The 21,656-nt window shown below is 37.4% G+C and overlaps 1 protein-coding gene across 1 annotated transcript in view; it reads right to left on the bottom strand.

Moving 5' to 3' along the window:
• LOC140273156 (protein tweety homolog 2-like) overlaps positions 1-19,791 on the bottom strand; it is a 30,222-nt gene extending 10,431 nt beyond the window's left edge. Inside the window, exons 1-5 of the mRNA XM_072368674.1 lie at positions 19,420-19,791; positions 15,806-15,978; positions 8,879-8,990; positions 2,739-2,959; positions 787-882 (exon numbers count right to left, since the gene is read on the bottom strand). Of these exons, the coding sequence (XP_072224775.1) occupies positions 787-882; positions 2,739-2,959; positions 8,879-8,990; positions 15,806-15,978; positions 19,420-19,548 (731 nt within the window). The 5' untranslated portion in view covers positions 19,549-19,791. The remainder of the gene's footprint in view (positions 1-786; positions 883-2,738; positions 2,960-8,878; positions 8,991-15,805; positions 15,979-19,419) is intronic.
• Positions 19,792-21,656: the final 1,865 nt, after the last annotated feature.

The following is a 21,656-nucleotide window of genomic DNA, read 5'->3' as shown; positions in this document are numbered from 1 at the left end:
ACAATGCATGAAGAAACATTTTTTTAGTTTTTTTGTTGAGCTCTTACTCAACAAAAAAAATTAAAGTGACCACTGGCATAAGCTTGAAATAGTGTTATGAGTTTGAAGTAGATAAATCATGTAAAAAGAGAAAAAATGTGCTCCCCTGATGGATGTAAAAAGGTCTGCAAGAGCTTTGCCTTTCAACTCACTCCTCGGACCTTCTTGAAAGCACCAATAAAGCAGCCTGAGAGCACTTAATAATTAGTTAAGGGAGCAGACGTATCCTACTCAGGCGATCAATAGGCATTAGTGAGGGCCATTAGAGAGGGATGTGAGGAGCGATCCTGCGCACCATCCGCTAACACTGACACGTAGGTTGCACTAAATTGGGCAAATGGGATGAGGAGTCTGAATTCTGGATTTGCTTGTCAGACATCAGTCGTGGTTTGAATCACTGGCTGCAGTTTACTGAACCAAATGTTCCTCCAGTGACTTCGTATTTCTGTCAGAGTTTTGGAGTCAGCTGGTTTGATTGAGGTTATGGTAGTGTAAAGCTGCTATAACTGTATGTGCAAAGAAAAGGGAAGTTACTGAGAAGAGGAAGAAGGGCTATCTGGAGATGTAATACCATCATGTGAGTTCTTAATGGAGTGCATCACTGTAAATTGTGCCAGAGAGGTTGGCTGACGCCCTGTCTGTCGATAGTTTCTCAATTAGACCAAATATGTACTGCAAAAGAAAAAAAAATTGCTTCTGACTTAAATAAAAAGCAAATACATCCACATACAAACTCATGGTACCTACGTGATAAGCAGACATTGAGACTGCTTTGCCATACCCAAACACATGGCCAAGCAGATGACCAAATCCAGGATCAGTAACAGCAGATAGCTCAGCCATCTAAAAGACAGGGAAATTAAGCATCACTAACAAATGCCAGACAGCACACTTCATGCACATGTACAAGCCTCAGTAAGTGTGGGATTAACATATGTTCAAGACTGAATGTGTTAGATCTGTGTGTGTTTATATATAAAAGCACTCTTGTCTCCCTAGTTAGAGTCCATCTGTTCAGGTAATTTCGAGCTTGTGAGGCTTAATAATTCAATACCACCAATCCATAGACATAAATTTTTCATTCTCCTTTGAAAATGTCCTTTACAGGAATGGACAACACCGAGTCTTGGTTTAAAGTGTGTGTGTTCTGACCATCCACACAAATGGGGGTTCTTATGACTCATCTATAACTCATCATGCCTGGTAGCACGGTAAAGTTACAGCTACAGCAAAAACATAGATGTGCAGGATGTCACACAAATAGGCATACTTCCAGGAAACTACAGGCAGGTGACCGTGGTGTACCTGCAACAGAGCAGTAAACTTGTACACTGGAGTCAATAGAGATTATAGTTCCTACAGAAAAGCAGATGTGCTCTCATAGACTTAATAAACTGTAGACTGGCCATTCCTTTGCTTACAGATAAGGTCATGTTAATAGAAGTTGAGCACTTTTCCTACGTAAACAGAACTGCAGAAGTACAGGAAAGAACTGAAATCAGAAGCAGAAAAGAGAATAATATAATATTGGAAAACAGAATTGCATCATTTTTGCTTTGTTCACATAACACTGGGTTTGCTGTAACATTTTCTGTTCGTCAATAAAACCTTGCTGCAGGCTGTTCAATAGCTACATGAAATCCAATCAAGACCAAGGGGATCAGTGTCAGAAAACTGTATTCCAAAAGAAGATCTGATGCCAATACAGAAAGGACACACCATGTGGGGCCAGTGTGTAGGGATGTGTAAGATATTAATGTAGGGATATTGTATCACTACTAATGGTACAACAGTGGTTACTTTTGCTTTATCATTCCAGGAATTACAAGTAGCAGATATGAGAGGTACAGAAATTAATTCCATAATTCAGTTCAGGTTTTTAATAAAATCCACATAATAAGGGGATTTAATGGATTAAAGTCTTCTTGTATATGATAGTGTTAACGTAGATCACAGACGCATCAATATAAGCTGCTGGTTCCTGATTAACCCAGTGTCTATGCCCCAAAACCCCAGAAAGTGCCATACAACTTTAACTTGGCATATGTACTTTAAGTCTATAGAAAATAACCCTGCAAGTTAGGCAAATGACAGGCTGTTAATAAGACTATAAATGGTGTCCCTGGGGCACAACAGCATGATAAGGTCTACTGTGCATTTCATTACTGTATGTTATTTGAAGCAGCAGCCTTTTGTACTTAAGAAACCAACAATTCCCTTCCAAGGGTAATGAACATGAACTGAACATTTGAATAATTCAGAAGTATTTCTTCTCTGTTTATTTAATTAAATATATAGCTTCTTTTCCTTTATTTTTAATTAATTAATTAATGTATCTATTCATTTTAAGAGAACAACGTTGAATCATCAACAGTCAATGTAACCACCTTCTCAGGTTAGGGAAATCATTTGTGCTTGAAGGGACAATCTGCCATGTGAGGGCATTGTATGTACACAAATCAGAGCTAACTACACAGTGGAAAATTAGCCCAATATCCACTTTCATTTATTCGGCAGTCAGGAAAAACAGAGCTTTTCCAGTGTGTGTTATGGAGGGGGGATCGATAAAATCCCATCTGCTCTGTGTCTGTTCTGGATCACTTTTAATTCCATTCTGAGCAGCATGTTTACTTCATCCAATCACAAATTAAATAAAATAATCTCTATCACTTTAGGGGAAATGCTAAGGTTCCACCTACCTGTAATACTCAATGAAAGCTGTTTGGTTTGCAATGTCTGCCAAGTCAACCTTAGTTCTGTTGATGTCTGGCAGAGCAGTCAGCTCACGGATGACATTGTTGACCATTAGCTGGAGGAAGCGCAGAGCTTGGAGGTAGTCGGCCCTTGTAGCAAAGATCTCATCAAGGCGTTCCATGTGCCGTTTGAGTCCACCTTCCACATAACCCCGAGATCCTGCAACCTACAAAAACAGAATAAAAATGGAAAAAAGGAAATTAGAATTACACTAGGGCAGGAGGCAGGGTGATGCAGAGTCAGTGAAAATATAGAGTCAGACTGAAACAGGAACATAAATAAATCCATAAAAGACAGTTATTTTATAGAAAAAAAAGAAAAAAAGAAAAAAAAAACAGCTTGAAAATATACCATTAGGCGAAAGAGACAACGGAGCTCTCCCTTGGGAAAAGATCAACTTTTTCCTCCTTAACTGTGTTTAATTCAGATAAACACTGTTAGGGAGGAAAACTGATAACAATACCAGGGAGGCCTGTTATCACAGGGTTCTTTGATAGTGAGAGCAGAGGTGGAAGCAAGCATGGTGGAATAGATTAAATAGAATTTACCTTTCTGTTTGAACAAAAACAATGTAATAATGCAATAAATACAAATGCACTTTTACAATATCAACAAAACTACAATCAAATTAAGCTAAACACCAGATAGGAAGGAAAACTGAGAAAAAGAACCCCATCAGCTGATCTTTTTTATTTTTTTATTTAAGTGACATTAATCAGACAATTATGCTCTAAAAGAGTGACCAAAAGGCTTACCAGGGAGGCTCTGCCACTGAATCTGCAACAGTAACAGAAGTCACTAATAAACAACTAATATCATATAATCCATAAGTATATAACATAATAATGCAATTCCTCTTTGGAATAAATAAAGTGTTTTTACATTTAATTTAATATTTTAGAAAACATTCTCATTTGCTCATGACATAGGAAGGCTGATAATTCTACACTGCCCTGATTTCAACGATCAAATAGTTATCATTAGCTTAGCACAAAAGCTGGAAACGGAAGAAAACAAGCAAACATCTGCAATTTTACTGATGTTTATGTCTAACAGCACATTGTTTTTTGTAAAATTTAAATATACAGGATACAAAACACAACTAGTGTTCTTTAAAGGTTGTAAAATCCCACTGATTTGGTTTTGTGCAGCTTGGTTTACTGTTTCACATTGTTTCCAGTGTTTGTGTTGAGCTAAGCGAGTCTGGTGTGCAGTGCAATCACTCCTGTTTTCATTTTAATTTCAATTTTAGCCCTTTCAACCTGGAGCCTCTTGAACATTTGCTCTAAAAAAGTGCAATGCCATTTGTTAAAGTTTTTCAAGCCCATTTGATGATTAAGCAACGACTTCTTTGTCTGAAATTTCTAATTTAATTTTTGTTGCAACAAATTTGGTAATTTGCTGCAATTGTTGGAGCATGTTAAATACGCTCAGCATAATGGACCAGTAGAAGGCCCTCTTTCTTTATCTGATTTCTTTTTTTCTTTTCTGAATGTGACTGTTCATTCTCACACTATGAAAATTCACCACAAAGAAGACAGTGTGTCTTTGTCTCCTTGACACTGCAACTGACACTGCAAAAATGTCACACTGTTGATTAAATTTTACTGATCGATGCCACTGCTGGTTTCTGAGTAAGACCCCAGAATGAGGGCCAATGCATAGATGGAGCAAAGATACAGGCCCTCCTTTTCCTCTATTCACGCAATCTCAAAGGGTAGAGAATGTGATTGCTGGTAAACTGTTCTCGCTCCCCAGCCCTATGTTCATCATCCCTCACAGTTCCTGCCACAACGATTCAAATCTTATCTGCACGCCAGTCCGCATGGCTGTGAGAAATGAAGTCCATCAGCTAGCTGCAAGGAGTGATCCACATTTCCCTAATCTGGACTGTCCTGTCTTCTTTTAAAATGGATTAAGGCTATCCTTTACAGAAAATCAGGTCACAAGGAGGATCCTCCCTATACTGGAGACACTTGTAAAATGACACTCACAGCAGCTCAACCCTAAATGCCAATTTCACGTGCGGCTGCTCTCCTTAAAGTCTTTGGTGAATTTTACATGACTGTATTAACTTTAGGAATAAAACAATATATGATAACAACACTTTAAACTCAATAAAGGGTATAAATTGAGAAACAGGATCCCAAGAAGAGAAATTTAAGGGAACTGATATATGATGCAGAAAGTAGCAATCATTTTGGTCCAAGAATCACCAGGAAGCTTTCAATTTCAAAGAGGAAGCACTGTACTCTCAAAGAGAGTAAGCGCTGCTGCAAATTGGAAACACGCATTTTGATAGAGTGTGATTGCCATGTTCTCTTACCCATTATTTCCTGGCAGCAGCGAAGAGCAGTTAATATTGCAACCTGAACACTGGAATCAAGGCTGAAATACGAAATGTGTGTGGACAATCAAAAGCTCCAATAGAAAAAGGAGAATGGTACTCTTCATCCAATCTTTCCATCAGTGACACATGATAATAATTTTCAGACTCTGATAGTACACATTTCGTGATGAGAAGCCCTTATAAGCCATCAGAAAAGTCAAACATCTCACAGTCTAAATCACTAACCTAACAGGAGCCTTGAAAAGCAGACATGCAGTTGCTCTCGTTTCCACACATTTAATGTGAAATCAAACAAAATAAAATGTCTTCAAGTGTTTAAATCAAAGAGAACTACAGAAGTTAGTACTTTTACACCAAGTAAACCGAAAGAAAAACATATTTTGAAAATAAATTTTGGCAAGTCAATAAACAGTAAAGAATTATCACAGACCCACGAGCCTAATCATCAGCACTGTGAGAGGAGTATGTTACACTGGGCTAGAATTTTGCACATGAAAGAGCATTTATATCCCTTGGGAAGATCTACTCTTCTCGTGTAGCCATAGTATCCATCATGCTTTAGGATCAAATCAATACCAAGATACCTCAGAGAAAGACAGCAGTGAGTTGAATCCCATCAACTACCTGCAGCACAAAGCACTACACAATTTCCCATAATATTTCATATATCAAGCTCCAAAGAATGGAGTTTAAATTCTGAAATAAACTGTATGTATGTTTAATAACTTTCTGTTTTAGCTTGTTTGGATATATGTTGTGTAGAATGTATGGAAATGAAAATGTATATCCCTGCTAATCAAGATGTTTTGATATGCTTCTGGCCCAAATTAGATACAAATCATACAAATCTAGATTTGTTATCTCTCACAGACAACAAGAGCACTTCAATTACGGTCACTGATCTTTACATACATTCATACGATATGCGAACATCTGAGCACTTCAAGTGAATATGATACAGACATGGTCATGGACACAAACACACACACACACAACCACACTCATTGTAGATAGTAAGATTGCAGGGAAAGAAGAGAAGCTTAACATCCATTAATGCACAGCAGATGGGAACTAATCCTCTTTTTGCCTATTGTGATTACTGCTTCTCGCAAGGAAGTGTTCTTGCTCTCCTTCCTCCATCCTGCCCCTAAGCCTCCCAAAATAACTTCACAGAATGCAGGTCAGGAGTTGCATAGAAATAAACCCTATTTACAAATCCTCAGACAGCAGTCACCTAAATTCTCCCACTGTGACAAAAAGTGTATACAGACCACATGCAGTGAGGTGATGCTTGGAGACAGATGAGCTTCCCGTGTTTAGAGGAGGAGCTCTGTTGCTAACCAGCTGTAATACAGTGCTTCCAAAAAAGAATGAAGCAACAAACCATGTGAGAATCATGCCTCTGCCATTACCTAAATGTTAGTAATTATTAGTAATACAAAAAGCATGGGCAGATCAGTTTTTCAGAGCAACATTTGTGTTCATATTTTATAAATCATCAACTGCTTGGCCAGATCACACTGATATCACCAAAAAAATAATTTAATTGCAACAGTTATACAACCATGTTGCCCCAAAAAAACGTGTAAATTCTAAATGAAAAAAAAAAGTAATGTCGACAAAATTAATAAAAGTCAAGAGTACAAACTGAAAATTGTGCAAAAACAAAAAAAGCTGACAAAATGAATCTATTCAGGGCCCATGTCCACATAGCACCTCTCTCTAGCAGAAAGCACCTGCCTGGCACTTGGAAGTGCTGCCTGTCGGTGTTTTATCGAAAAGTGCTCAGCAGTATATACCATACGTCTTCACTTTCACCATAGATTATTATACAGCAACTTCACTCCTTAGCTTTGTCTGTTTTGCATTATCTAGGCTCATTTGTCTATCATTTATTTACCATATCCTCTATTTCCTCGCACCTAAAAGTAGAAGCTTGTCCTCATGCTGTCAACAGTTGAGCCTGCATGACTAAGTCTGACAGTGATATTGCAGGAAGAGGCCAGTGTAAGATTCAATCTATATGAGAAAGCAGCACAATGAATATCATCAGAAGGAGACCACTTCCAGGCCTCTTTAAGGTTAATCAAGGGACAATTGCAAATATGATGCCGTTCAGTGAGTTCAGGGAGATGGTCAGCCCTCCTGTGTATTCTGTTGTCACCAGCAGGACAGACTGTGACTCGTTTTCAATTTAACTGACTGTTATAGATTTATTGCCATCACAAAATAATTACCATCCTTTATATAGCCACACGGCAATCAAACATTCAAAAACCAAGATCAATTTGGAGGGTTTTTCAACAATAACAAAAATATGCCCAAAGATCTTTGTAATCTTCAAAAGGCCTAAACATCGTATAGTGATGGTAGTACCAGTAAGTCTGGTGCAACCTGGCAATATATCAGCAAGGCTCAGACAAAAGTCTCTTCCAAAAGAGCTGCAGTATCACTGCAGTCTCAAACAAGGATTCATGGATGAGCAGCAGCAGGGCGGTAGCTGCAAGACCCACAGCTCATTGACAGCATTCATTACATTCATTAGAGTGAATATTTTCTATGAGGCCATGCTGCTGCAACATTTTCTTAAATTTGGTTTGACAAAAAAGGTTTTTCCTAAAAAAGATGCCTTTTAGAATGTATGCTGAGACAAGCTAGATGGTCCAACTCCTTCGGCCCAGAGGATGCAGCGTCTATGATTTACCAAAACAATTTAATACATACATTAATAATACGTTTTTAATTAGTCAAATTACAGGGAAGTTTTATACAGTGCAATCTGTATACACTTGGATTATTTTTTTCTTTGCAATGATAAATGTTCCTTTGCCCAAACACTGATATTAGTTTTTCATGTTGTGTTGCCTGGGGGCCATTCAGTATTGACTCTATGCTTTGTCCCTCAAGTACAGAGATTCTTTGATTATTCTAATAATGCTATGTGACACAGATGTGAGAAGAAATCCCACAAATTATTTGCAAACTAATCTCAAGAACAAAGAACAATCTCAAGAAACATTATTCTTAAATCCTAAAACTTTTTTACGTTTTTTTACGAACAATCTTTCTCACAGTTGATTTGGTCCCAGTCTATGCGTATTATCGTTATTTTTTTGTTTGTTTAGAAACATATCCTGTTCTGGGAAGATTATGGGATTTTGTGGTTTATTTGTGTCTATTTGGTCCTTAAAAAAGTTAAGGATGGATTTGAATAAAGACTGTATGAGCACTGTAGTATGGCACAACTAAATTTGTTTGATGTAAGATCTCACGCACTATCTGAGTGAGAAAGATTATTGGGGGCAATTTGCATGTTGACATTTGCATAGTTAAAAAAGTTACCACAGTCAATTTTTATGATATTTTGAGTAAGTTTCTTTTGACTTTTATTTGAGTTTAGTTCCACAAAAGTAATTTTACACTTACATACTGTTTCACCGCGCTAACAGTGCTTTTATTTATATTAACTGATCAAAAAATACGTTAGACCTCTGCCGGTTCAGTGCTAGCTGCGATTACTCTTCTAGGTTTTTTGTGACCCCTTTCCCAAATTTTTTGGAACACCCTCCTGGCATGAGATCTTATTTTGCCTTTATCAAGAAATTCTGCAGCATCCCAGCTGTTTTGGAAATAAGTTTGTAAATAAAAAAAAAAATATCATTTCAGAAACAATACTTTATGTAAATGATGTTGCTTTTGTAGACTGCAGAGTAAAGGTTGGCATGCTTCTCTCACCAGACTGTTGATGCCATCCAGTGTGTGATTGGCATTGTAAAGTGAGTAGGTCAGCTGGTAGACCCCATCATTGGTCTCACTGTTCCCATAGAAACCCACTCCTACAGCAGAACTGTGGAGAGAAAAGGAGAGATTTAAATAAAACAAATGAATAAATAATGTATTTTGTTGGCCATGAGCTACATGAGGTTGTCTGAATAGTGCAAAATGCAAACATGTGGTCAAAATATGTACATACTAAGGAGTAATTTAATACTAGTTTTGTACTTGTATAATACCGTCAGGAGAAGAAAATTATATCCTATTGCGCTTGTTACACACGTCATGTTCATCTGCTACCATATGGGCTGGGATGGTGTGAACCAGCAGCAGATTGACAAAATATTTTTTTCATATTTTTTTCCAATAAACTCTCTTCATCTATCCAATACTGGGTGTGTTTTGTGTATCCCTTTTTACAGTAACATTTCGAGTTAGAAAATATCCTACCTTTAGTTTCAGGTACCAGTTTGAACTTCAGAATTCAGGATACCATATCTAAGAGGAATTCATCCAATCCATATTTCTCACCTTCCTGCAGCTTTTTGAGACTATGCCTGAGCCTTTGTAAAAGGGAGGATTATTCCCAGCACCCCAAGAGTCAGTAAAACTCTATCTCTAACAGTCTGCAGTAACATAAACAAATACTGAATATATTTCTATTTTGTTAAATTGAGGATTATTCCTCGCACCCCTAGAGTCAGTACACCATACTTTTATATACCTCTACATATATAGGTATATTGTCTTGTATCTGAATTGTGTCTAAGGTTTTGACTGTGTTTTGGATGAAAGTCTTAAAAGAAGGAAAATAGAGAGTTTGGCAGCAAAATGTACCCTTACAAAAGAGAAGGTTTTCCTCGAAAGCTATAAAGTGGGTTAGGGTTAGTTATGTTTAATTAGTTGTATGAGAAAAGAAACAAAAGAACAGATGTGAGAAACATATACATATGCCTTAGACAGAAGAAACTCCACATTCACACAGATTAGTGTTGTATGGCAGTATAAAAAGAGTATGAGCTTGAGTTCAGTGTGGACTCTTTAACTCTCCAAACCTAATGCCATCAGTATGTTCAATAAATATTGCAATCTGGAAAGTCATCTTTTCAGACTTTTTTTCACTTTCAAAATATTAATTTGTTAAAGACTGTTAACTCCAGCTACGATCCAAACAAACTAAAAAAAATAAAAAAATCACACAAAATGTTTAAGAGACACATGACCAAAGAGACACATGACCAAAATGACCAAAATCCAAACATCATCCACAGAGTACCTAAAAATTATATAATTTCCTATTTTACTGCGACAGAAATCATGCTGCATGTTTATGAACATGTGCCCTACAAAAGCAAATTAAACCAAAAAAAGGGGACAAAAAGAGTAGTTTTGCCATAAACCTAAGGTGAGAAGAGATTTGAAGTTTAGAAATAAAGGATTGCTATCACTGACAACTTTAATGATCCGTGTGCAAATGTGCATTACTCTGTTGTTTCCTTTGGCCTTCAGCCCAAACAAATGCAACAACAGACCATGTGTGTGGCCATTTCCTCAAAATGCATGCTCATTTATTACCACAGAAATTCATTTGACCAACCAGCAGGGAAAAGTACTGAATGGGTCTGAGGGAGAAAGAGTGGACCTAACAAGAGGCGGAAAAAAAGAGGTGAGACTGAGACTGAAGTTTCCTTATTCTCCAAAATTGAGGTAATTATCTATTCAGTCACTTTTTAGTCAATGTCCTCTTTTACTGAAGCGCTGCATGAAACATATTAATTTAGCTCCTCTACTTTTGTCTTTATCAAACAGGCAACACACACACACACACTCACACTACATCGGCCCCTCCCTTCTACATGCACAGATGTGCAGAAGCAAGCCTTGCTGAGTTGTGCTGTTGCTACCCAAAAGCTTATTTAGCAAAATTTGAGCCTTTTTAATAAATTTTTTGGTGAGAAAGTAGCTTTTGAAATATATGGCAACTTCTGGCATATGAATTTATACACATGTGAATAGTGTGGTATAAAAACTAAAAACCAGCCTCACTTTGGCTCATTGTTGACTCATGTTTTGATCTCAAATTCAAATGAATTCAGTCACAAAAACTTTCTCTCCGCGCCTGACAAAGTCTTTGGAAGGCATTGTAGGTGTTCGTTCTTTCTTGTGTTTTCCAGTTGTCATTTTGTAAGTATAATAAAAACCATTGCCTGTTTCTTTTCCACTAAACTAATTATCTCTAGTTATGATTAGGGACACTAGGGACATATTATATCTGAGGAAAAAAAGATACAATTACAGCAGTTCTTATGAGCCAAACTGCGTAGATGCGGTTATAGAATTACCTAATTTAGCTTGTTAAAAGACACACATAAATTAGCTTGATGCTATTGATGACATCTGTGTTTAAGCTTTTCTGTGTTGGCTTTCACAGTGAATTTTTCATTAACTGGGTAGCCAAAATGACCCAGACCAGCGAATGACACAGTAATGAAACAGTAATGAGACAGAACATCATGGGCAGTTAAGCCTCAAGGGAAGTATTACGTTTTTTGCGGCTGTGCAAAGGTTCTCTACATCAGTTGGATGTTATGAGAGAAATCAACACACAAAGTGAACACTGTTTAAACTTGAGGATATTTAGTTACTTCAAGGATGAACCACTTCACAAACTGTATGATTTACTGAATAACTGCCTTATTTTTACTATGTTATCAAATTAATAAAGCAACCACTTATATGAACAAAAGCCAGTCTGCAGATATGAGTATATTGCTCTAACAGTAAAGTAACAGAAGCCAACTTAGGGGTCACACAAACTTAAAAGAGGCACATTGTTTATGTATTTAGCAGACGCTTTCATCCAAAGCAACTTACAAATGAAGATATAACAAGCTATATAAAAAGCTAACAATAAACTACATAGAAGGAACTCACTAGTCCGACTCTGTCAGAGGTGACAGAGTAGAGATAGGGTGCAGGCATAGAAGGAAGTGCAGAAAGATAAAGTGCAAAGATAGAGGGGGTAGGTAAGTACAAGGTAAGTGCTAGGATAGGAAATGCTCTCTGAAGAGCTGGGTTTTCAAGAGTTTCTTGAAGATAGACAGGGACGCTCCTGTTCTGGTAGAGCTCGGTAGGTCATTCCACCATCGTGGGACGACACATGAAAAGAGTTTGGATTGTCTTAGGCGTGGTGTAGGAGCTGCCAGATGACAATCCTGGGACGCACGGAGGGACCGAGTTGTGTCATAAGCCTTTGCAAGAGCATTCAAGTACATGGGAGCCGTTCCATTAAGGACTTTGTAGGCTAACATCAGTGACTTGAATTTGATGCGGGCGGCTAAGGGCAGCCAGTGGAGTTCAATGAACAGAGGGGTGACGTGTGTTCTTTTAGGCTGATCGAAGACCAGACGCGCCGCCGCGTTCTGGACCATCTGCAGAGGTTTCATAGTACAGGCTGGGAGACCAGTTAGGAGAGCCTTGCAGTAGTCAAGGCGGGAGATGACCATGGCCTGCACCAGGAGTTGGGTGGCATGTTGGGTTAGGTATGGTCTGATCTTTCTTATGTTTAGTAATGCAAAGCGGCATGAACGAGCAACCGAGGTAACGCAATCTTTTAAGGTTAGTTGGTTATCAATCATGACACCCAAGTTTCTAGCAACCTTTGATGGAGCAAGAGATAGGGATTCAGTTTGGATGCAGATGCTGTGGTGTATGGTTGGTTTGGCTGGGAAGACAAGCAGTTCAGTTTTTGGGAGGTTAAGTTGGAGGTTATGGGCTTTCATCCTTTGTGCATAAACACAGATCCTTCAAAAGACACAAATAAAGACGCACAGCTAGTTCCTTTTTAAACAAGACATTTTTTGTTTCTCTTTGTATTTCCATCTATGCTATAGGCCATCTTAGACCTTATGTGCACTTCATAGACAAATGCAGGGACACTGATTTGATTAATTAAGTCTTAATGTGTTGAACTGTGAAACATAACAAGCTCACTATGAATCAAAGGATCCTGCTATGGCTCAAAATATTAGGAATAACACCAGTAAACTGTCATAAGTTTAAATATAAGCTCAGGAAGGAAATAAAGCTTTACTGCAAAACTATTTTTTTTTTCTCGAGAGATGCTCAAGTAGGTTTAACTCCAGACTCTGCAAGGGGCAGACTGGTAATTTCACAAAGTTTTTCCACAAACCACTCCTGTGTTTTTGTTGGCAGCTTCCTTGTTGAAGCTTTCTGTTTCTATTCTGACAAGAACAGAAAGAAAGAAAAGTCTACAGAATGATTCCACCAGCACCAGGCTTGACTGCAGGGCTGGCATTGATAAAGTGATGTTGAGTGTAACGTTAAGGAATTGTGGCCAAATACTGTACTTTTATCAGATCAGAGGATATTGCCTCTCATTAAATGTGACTGTTGGTTCACATTTATGGAGACCACTGGGTTCTTGTTAATTTGACTGAGCAAGGCCTGAACAGAAAGCTTATCATTCCAAATCTTCTCTATTAAAAGAATAAAAGCTTACTATGTTTTGGCCACTTTCCTTGTTAAAGACATGTTCCAATTTCCATTTGTGCCTTTACCCAATCTAGTCTTGTAATTCTGCAGAACCCCACCTCATGCTTAGGTTTTCACTCTGATATACATCATCAACTGTGAGGCCTTATGCAAACGCGAGTCTGCTTAATTATGTCAAATGAAGTCCTTTATGTACATGTATATTCACGTAAAGGATAAGAGGTATCTCAACATTAAAAAGATCATGCAGCAGAGCTCAGGTGCACTTGTCATAATAAAGAATAAAGAATACTGCTATAAAAGGAATGTTTCAGTGTGTGTTTTGTTCTTAATAAATGTCCACTCTAAAAATCTGCGTTGCTTTGTTACTGAAAAGAAAAATCAAGATGAGTGTGAAACATAACAAATTGTATAATTCTAAAAGGTCTGAAACCTTTCTGTATAGACCTTATATTCCATTGTAGGAATGAGAACTGTAAGATCACTCCAAACACTCCTTTGCTTAAAATTCAATTGTGTCAATAAAGTGCCAAATCTTAACATAAGTCATTACTGAGAACTTTACATAGTAAGGTCGAGACCTTATATAACAGCATCATGCCCAATCACTTAGCGTCACAACAGGCCTCGTGTACTGTAGTAGTGGCTTGGTATGAATAAAGAGAGCTAACAAAGTTAAAGCCCAACACTGTCACAAGTTTGAGTGGATCAGTCCACAAATTGAATCAAGACTTTTTGGGACAAATTTGTGCTCTTTCATTTTAGAACAATTTTTGGAATTAAATAAATTTTCCCCTGAAGGCTTTATAAAACAATCCCTGCCTATTTATGTTTACAAGAATTGGCGGCGTAATTGTTGTGAATGTGCAGATGAAACCCATAAGACAAAAATGTATACAAAACATATAAACATAATACACCAATACACAAAAAACACATGATTTAAGAATTTCTCTTTTATATAATCCAATAGAACACATAACAGCTGGGTTTCCATGGCCATTTTTGGTCATTTTCTTTAAGTGTTTTTTTTTTTTTGGCTGTTTTGATGATGACTTGATGCACATCAGGGACAATTGAAAAATCATTTTATGAATCACATCTAACCAGGCAAAGATTAAAATGACACGATTCAACAGCTGCTTCTGGTTTAATCTAGCAAACTATATATGATATATATCAAGATATCACCAGAGATTCACTTAATTCCACTGGATAAAAACATCAATATCCGGTGAAATCCCCATTCACAGGTGGAAATTAAGCATCCTGGATAAAGGCAGTCATGTGCTCAGCTGTATCTGGGATTGAGAACTTCCAATATTTTTTTTTTTGGGGGGGGCGTTTTTTTTGTCTTTCTTCAGGTTCTTGTACAGAATTACAACCTTAGGCAATTTAACATATAAGCTAGACTCTGTCAACACCATGAAGCCTAGTTTATTTGCTTCAAACCTGATTTCAAGACTGTCTCAGAGATTAGCTTTGCTGGTGAATGATAATCCGACTAACGTGACTCAGTCAGCAGTCACAGAATTCTCAGTGGACAACAGAAACCACACACCTAAATCTAATCAATTAGTCATCACCAGACAAGCGAAAATACACTGGAAAAAACGGCTTAATATGTAAATACAGTAGAAAATTAGGGTATGCTTTATAGTTAACTGCTAATAATTGTTAATGTGTCCCTTAGGTCAAACCAATTACCCTATCTTTTAACTTAGTATGACAGGTGTTCTGACAAACACAGATAACTAATTCTGTATTTTTATAATTATTATTTACAACAGTAGAGAGTCCATGCTGACAAATAATATCATGTCTTCTTGTACTTTAATTAGAACCAGAGAGTCTAGCAGTTTGGCTGTGTGATTATACTATAGCAATACCTTCAACCTCTGTAATCCTAGCACTGTACTACCTAAAGCAGGTAGATAATGAGCTGAGCATTCTGAGTCTTTCAAATAGTGGTGGCAGTTCAACTAAAGGTGTCAATTTTCAACTAAGGACAGAGTGTAGAGAAATACAGTATGTATGTATGGGGTCAGTGCTTTAAAACAACTGAAGATGTGGAAATCTAACGAGGAGAAGAAGCAAGTGTTCCATGGTTATCCAGGTATTTTCAAAAGCATATAGACAGTATGAGTCGAACTTCAGTCGAACTGTTCACTAGGTTGATGGGGTTAGGGTTAGGGTTTCTGATGTAGTAATGACAATTAAGAAAGAAAATGGCAGATAGAATTTAATTAAAAAAAACTTTATTGTAGATTATACTGATTTCTATTCAGCAAAGAGTTTTAGTAATTATTGTGTGAAACAGCGAGATGACCATACATGTGTCCATGGACAGTTTTTATTTTCATTGATACTCACCATATGATGAGACCTGTGATGACAGCAACCCAGGTGACACAGCAGGTATCCGGCCTTTTGGAGTCTTCATCCAGGTCTCTGCGGCAGCAGCACAAGTACACCAGGTACACTGACAGAACCAGGAGGCTTAGTCCAAGCCCAACAGCACCAACACAAGCTAGAAGGATTAGGGTCTGAGGAAGAAAGGAGGAGGAGAGAGAAAAGCAGACAAAAACAAAGACACCATATGTTAATGTCATGACTAAGATATTATCCTGAAGAATCAGTCAATAGTTTGTCAGCATATTTTATCTAAAAAAAGAGCTGTTATGTGAGGTCTCAGGGTGCTGACCCCATCACCCATGAGACTGACTTTCTAACTCAAAGCCAGTATTCTTTAACTCAAAGCCAATATAAAAAAACTGAATATTTTTGAGGTTAGTATGCAGCTATCTCATCCTCATCCTTAACATCAGCATTATCACTGCTGACTGTAGCCCAGAGCAAAAAAAGGACTGAAGGAAGCAAAAACCTTTGTGGCCTTAGGGCAAACTGCCACATCAGCTTGGACTATGGCTAAGAAGAAAACAAAAAAAAAAAAGCCAAGGCTGTGGGAGGGGAGCACCATGTGACACTATGGCTTTCAGTCAGTCTTGTGATTTCTGAATGTGCAAAAGATTTGAAGCCTGAAGACTGGAGAGACACAGAGGAACATTGATGTAGAAAAAGCAGCATGGAACATTGTATTTTAAACTATTTGTATAGCAAATAAAGAAATACAGAATATGTCAGTGTGCTGAAAGTGAAAAAGGAGCATTTCTTGTATTTTTTGGAAATGTCCTGTAACAGTTTTACAAAGCAAACCTGCCAACAGTTTTTAGTTGCTTACTTCTCATCTGATATCATCTGATAATATTATAGTAATCAATTCCAATCATTTTGCTTTAATATTAGTCTACATCTCGAACACTGAAACTGAAGCAGCTCCACTCCTTCAACATTGCATCAGCATTGTATCCAGACTGGAATATCCATATTATTTATAATAGCTTCCTTTTAAGGGCACAAACACATATTATTTGAGCACTTGGTTAGTCCAAAAACAAGTTATGCAAGACCATAACCTTAATTTTACTCAGTGATGCTTTTCATTACAAGTTTTAATAACCGCAAGTTTAGAGAGTCCTTGTCTGGCTGACTAGAGAGAATGCTTCATGGCAACATCTGAGACTATTCATTCCATCTGGATACCATTGTCACTGTAACATGTCTGAAGTTATGTTACACTGAGTTCTATTTTGCTTTATCTAAACCAGTAGTTTAGCAATTTGAATATTCCAAATCGATACATATTTTGCAGGTCAAAGTTAACGGAAACTGACTTAAAACAAAACTAAGAATGAGTAAAGAACTATTCTGTAATAAACACCATCGGTGGCTTGATGATTCACAACCAGCTGGGCTGCCTCACCTCAACCGGCACCAAGGTCAAACTTTTAATCCAATGATTTGCTAATTGTTTTGTGGTTGGTGCTGCTGATGAGCTAGAAGTGGCTTTGAGTATAGGCAAAGTTGAGTTCAAACCCAGTTAGGTTTTCTGTCTTTACAATTCAGTCCAGGGCCTTCATAAGAACAATGCTGCTCCCCTTGCTCCAATAATTTTCCACACAATTATTTAGTAATTAAACATGTAAACACTTTAATTTTCACTGAATGCAATTCCAAAACAAAGGAACAAATGTTTGATGTACAGTCATTAACTAGAAGGTACCAATCCTTTATCTTATCCAAATGATGTCTGCATAAAATGCTTAAGTGTGCCTGTTTAATTCAATTACACAGTTGAAAGCAAGCTGTATGGAATGCGTCTCTAACTTCCCTTTCATTTTCCAATTTTCTCAAAGGTAGTCGTCTGAGAAAAGTCAGTCCTGCAAACTACCATAGCCTGTGACTAAGCCATTATGACAGTGCTGGAATACAACGATAGACACTGATATGTGAAAGAAATACATTCAGGGGCTTTAACACGAAAGAGAAGTTTCTTAATAACAACACACATACAGTGCCACTTGGACATACATGTCCTTACCAAAACATATAACTTCAGCCCATACATTTTAGGCACCTGTGTGACTGCCCTTTATTTATTTTTTAGGAGACCCAAGAGAGATAATGGGTGCAAGAACGTCACTGAATTTCCTCAAGCATTTTTAATTACATTTCTCATACTATGTTGCGACTGTGTGATTTCATAATGCTATTATGTTTAGCACTATGCTATGTGGCCACAGAAACTACACACAACTTTACATTGTATGCTACAAAATGTCAAAAAGACATAACAGAGGAAGATGAGGAAATTAAGTACAAAAAATATAGCCACAATATAAATATATCACGGCTGTGATGGACTGCAGATGGAACATTATGGCACAACTAGGCATCAGTATCTAGTATTTGTTTCCAAACTGTCTATTTTGTCCATAATAACCCAGGTCATGCTGCCTGCAGTCAGTCCCCATCTCTAAACAGTAACATTTACATACTCTCAGTGGCTAACTCTAGGGAAATTATGATGCACTGTCAAAACTGTTTCTTTTAGTCATTTCTCACACAATCAAATAAGATAAAGACCACAATGGAATGGACAAAACACAATTGTCTTCAATAGAAAATGTTGGGGTTTTTTTTTGTATTGTGTAAGGATGAGCAATCATCAAGTGCAACTAATATTTTTCCCTCCTCAACTGTGAGATGAAGGCATTAGCGCAACAAATATATTGCTGAGTGAGTATTCTTATGACAAGCCATTTCAAAATTGAGTCAAAAAATCCCCTTCTGTAATTACATTTCAGAGATACAGAACAATACTCCACCCTCTCAATTATATTTCCACTCATCAGAACTGTAATTGAAGATCTCCACTTACTTGTACTAATTACATTTCATGATATTTTAACTTTGATTGCGCAAGTTAAGTGAATATTTCAACATGTGAGTTGGACAGAATACACATTACATTACAGTTTCCTGGTGAGAAATGCTTTACACATGTCCAGAGTGTTAATCTTAGATATCAAGGATACAATTGTGAACTTCTGAAACTTAACGCCACACATGGTTAAGTCTTTTGTCCTTGAACAGATCTGGGATATCTGCAGTGATTATCGTAAATATCTAAAATGTTTGTTTTCAGTAAGACCAATTGAATATGGGTTGATACCTGCACATAAAATGTGACAACAGCTTGCCACATGTTAGATCATATAAAAGAATAAAACAACCAAAATATTTCCCATTTCATTCCAAGAATTCCAAACATTCATGCGTGAAGACACTACATAGAGATGCCAAACACTGTTGTTTGTGTCACCTGGGCAACTACACGGTTAAAATACTTAATACAGGTCATGTGTTATCATGTGAGAACTGCAGATCAATTGGACCAAACATTTGAGAGAGTTGAACATATTTTTTGTGAGAGTGAGTCATTCTCAGCACAGTAATTTGTAACTACTTTTTATTTCATTGTAAACCCTACTTTATTATACTATTGTTTATGAAAGCCGGTGTTCAACAACAGATTTTTTTTCTTTCAAATACGTGAGCTTCTACGTACAAGTACAGTTACAAACCTGCTGATAGTTTGTCTCCTCCGGTTTGAAACTGCTGTCGACCGACTGGAATAAGAAATTGAAATGTGGGAAATTGTGCAGCCAGTACGTCCACCACGGAGCAACATAATCAAGTCTGGCAGTAGCCATTACTGCCTGAAGAGTCAGTCCAGCCAACCGTTGAACACAAGTTTCTCTTTGAGACTTTGATACTCAAATACTCCTTGGTTGAGCGAATGGTGAGGAAAAAGAAAAAGAAAAGAAAGAAATAAAAAGACGATCGTAGCTTATATAACCAGAGTATCAAAGCGTAAATTCTTTTATTGTTAAACTTTCTAAATAAGGAGGAATGTCACATATTTCTTCTCCAATTCCCATGACTATGTGCTAACTGCTTAGTTGCGCACATTGTAGATATAAACAAAACGGTCCGGGCGTTTGCGCCGAATATCAAGACCTGGCCTGCCTCTTTTAATGTGGGAGGGGTTACAACAGTTTTTTTCAAGTGGGCCAGGCGGCATCCCACTTTTCTAACTCATGAATCAAACCGAAATCCTGCTCTGAAGATAGAGGGGGGGCCCTAGAGCTGTGTCAACAAATTAGCAAAATGTAAGTATGGACCGGTGATGTGGTGATGTACCGGTCAAAACTTTCAGAGTTGTTCCTTAAGGATGTCAGCAGCTTATACTGCTTCTTCTCCTGATATTGGCTTTTTAATTCCAATCATATTCAAAATTTCGATTATACTATCAAACTGAGTCACATAAAAGAAAGTGTGCTATACTCCATGTGGACTGAACTTTTGGTTGCATGAATAGGCAGAAGTATTCCATGAACTATTTATGACTTCTGCTGTTAGTGTCTGACCTCTTGTGGACAATAAGGCGCACTGAGGTGAACAGTAATGAGCATGGTAATGAGTTCCTGCATTCACTGTTGGCCTCGATTTTATTTAAAAAGTAATGTGAGTTTTAGGTGGTGGAAGTCACGTTTACATCTGTATTGGAATAACTGTGCAGGGATTTATTTTTATCTGGGTAAAAAAAAAAAAATCGGTAAAGATAAAAAAAGTGTTAGTAACTACTGTACAAATGGTAAGGCACGTTGGGCTACAACAGAAACAAAGAAATAAATAAGTATCATGGCAAATCCATACAGCATGGTGCAAAGATGGTCATACAGCATTGCTAAACATTCTAAAAGTGCTTCAAAGCTGTAGATATAGCAGAGAGCAGATGTGACACAAGAAAAATGGCCTGAGGGTCAGCGTTAAGAACCTTAACTAGTGCTGATTGTTTGATCTGGGATAAAAGTGACCATGAATACACATTTGGCAGCACGAGTGGACTTAGATGTTACATGTTAAGCAAAGGGAGTTCTGGGAGAAGCCTGAGGTTGGGGAAAGTCAACACAGAAGAGAAGCTTATGAAAATACATAGCAAAATGAAAATACAATTCCTTTCCATAAGATATATGGCTTAATTAATTGAGTTAAACCATATCATTCTATTTCTGTTGACTTCTAATGTTGCAAATAGACCAGTATTGAGTATAATATCATCAGTCAATAAGGCTAGTCTAAATACCAAGACATTTGAAAGAACCCTAATTACTGTATATAGGCCACTGGCAGATAAAATGAAAGAAAGAAGAAATGTTTAATGAATTTTGCTCTGTGGAACGGTTGTTTTATCTGTTTAGAGCACAGAGTGTTTTGATGTCAAGCTAAACCATCTTGGTATGTTACTGTTCTAATGATGGATGCTTTGATGCACCTGCATGACCAGAATATGTTAAGAATTTGCTCTGTTGGTGAATACCCTGAGTAGGTGACACTTGAAATGCACTGTTTGAATATGAATTTTTTGACTGTGCTCTGCATGTACAAGTAGTTGAACTTGGTTCCAGGAATTCTCTCATGATTGCTGTGCCAATCACTCTTAGTGTTTGAAGCAACCAAGGGGATTGACATAAAAAATGGTATGCAATGAATAAAAGCATCTCAGTCTGTGTCCCTCTATCACAAACTACAGCATATTTATAAAATCTCTCCATTCCTTTAGTCATTTTTATCATTGTGTAAAATATGTTGTGTGTACAAATCACACAGATGCCATTTTCAAGAGATGTTACGTATGCCAAGGTTTTGTAAGACCACAACAAGCACTGTAGTTTCTTTTGAAACTATTTTCAGTTTTGCCAGCAAATGTCCTAAGTCTGATTAAACTGAGCTAACAATATCACAACCTTGTCTTCAA

The sequence above is a fragment of the Leuresthes tenuis genome, unplaced genomic scaffold (genome assembly GCF_036924035.1).
Source record: "Leuresthes tenuis unplaced genomic scaffold, fLeuTen1.0.hap1 SCAF_17, whole genome shotgun sequence".
Classification (NCBI taxonomy): domain Eukaryota; kingdom Metazoa; phylum Chordata; class Actinopteri; order Atheriniformes; family Atherinopsidae; genus Leuresthes; species Leuresthes tenuis.
The sequence above is the reverse complement of the archived record's forward strand: the minus strand, read 5'-3'. Positions and strand labels throughout refer to the sequence as shown.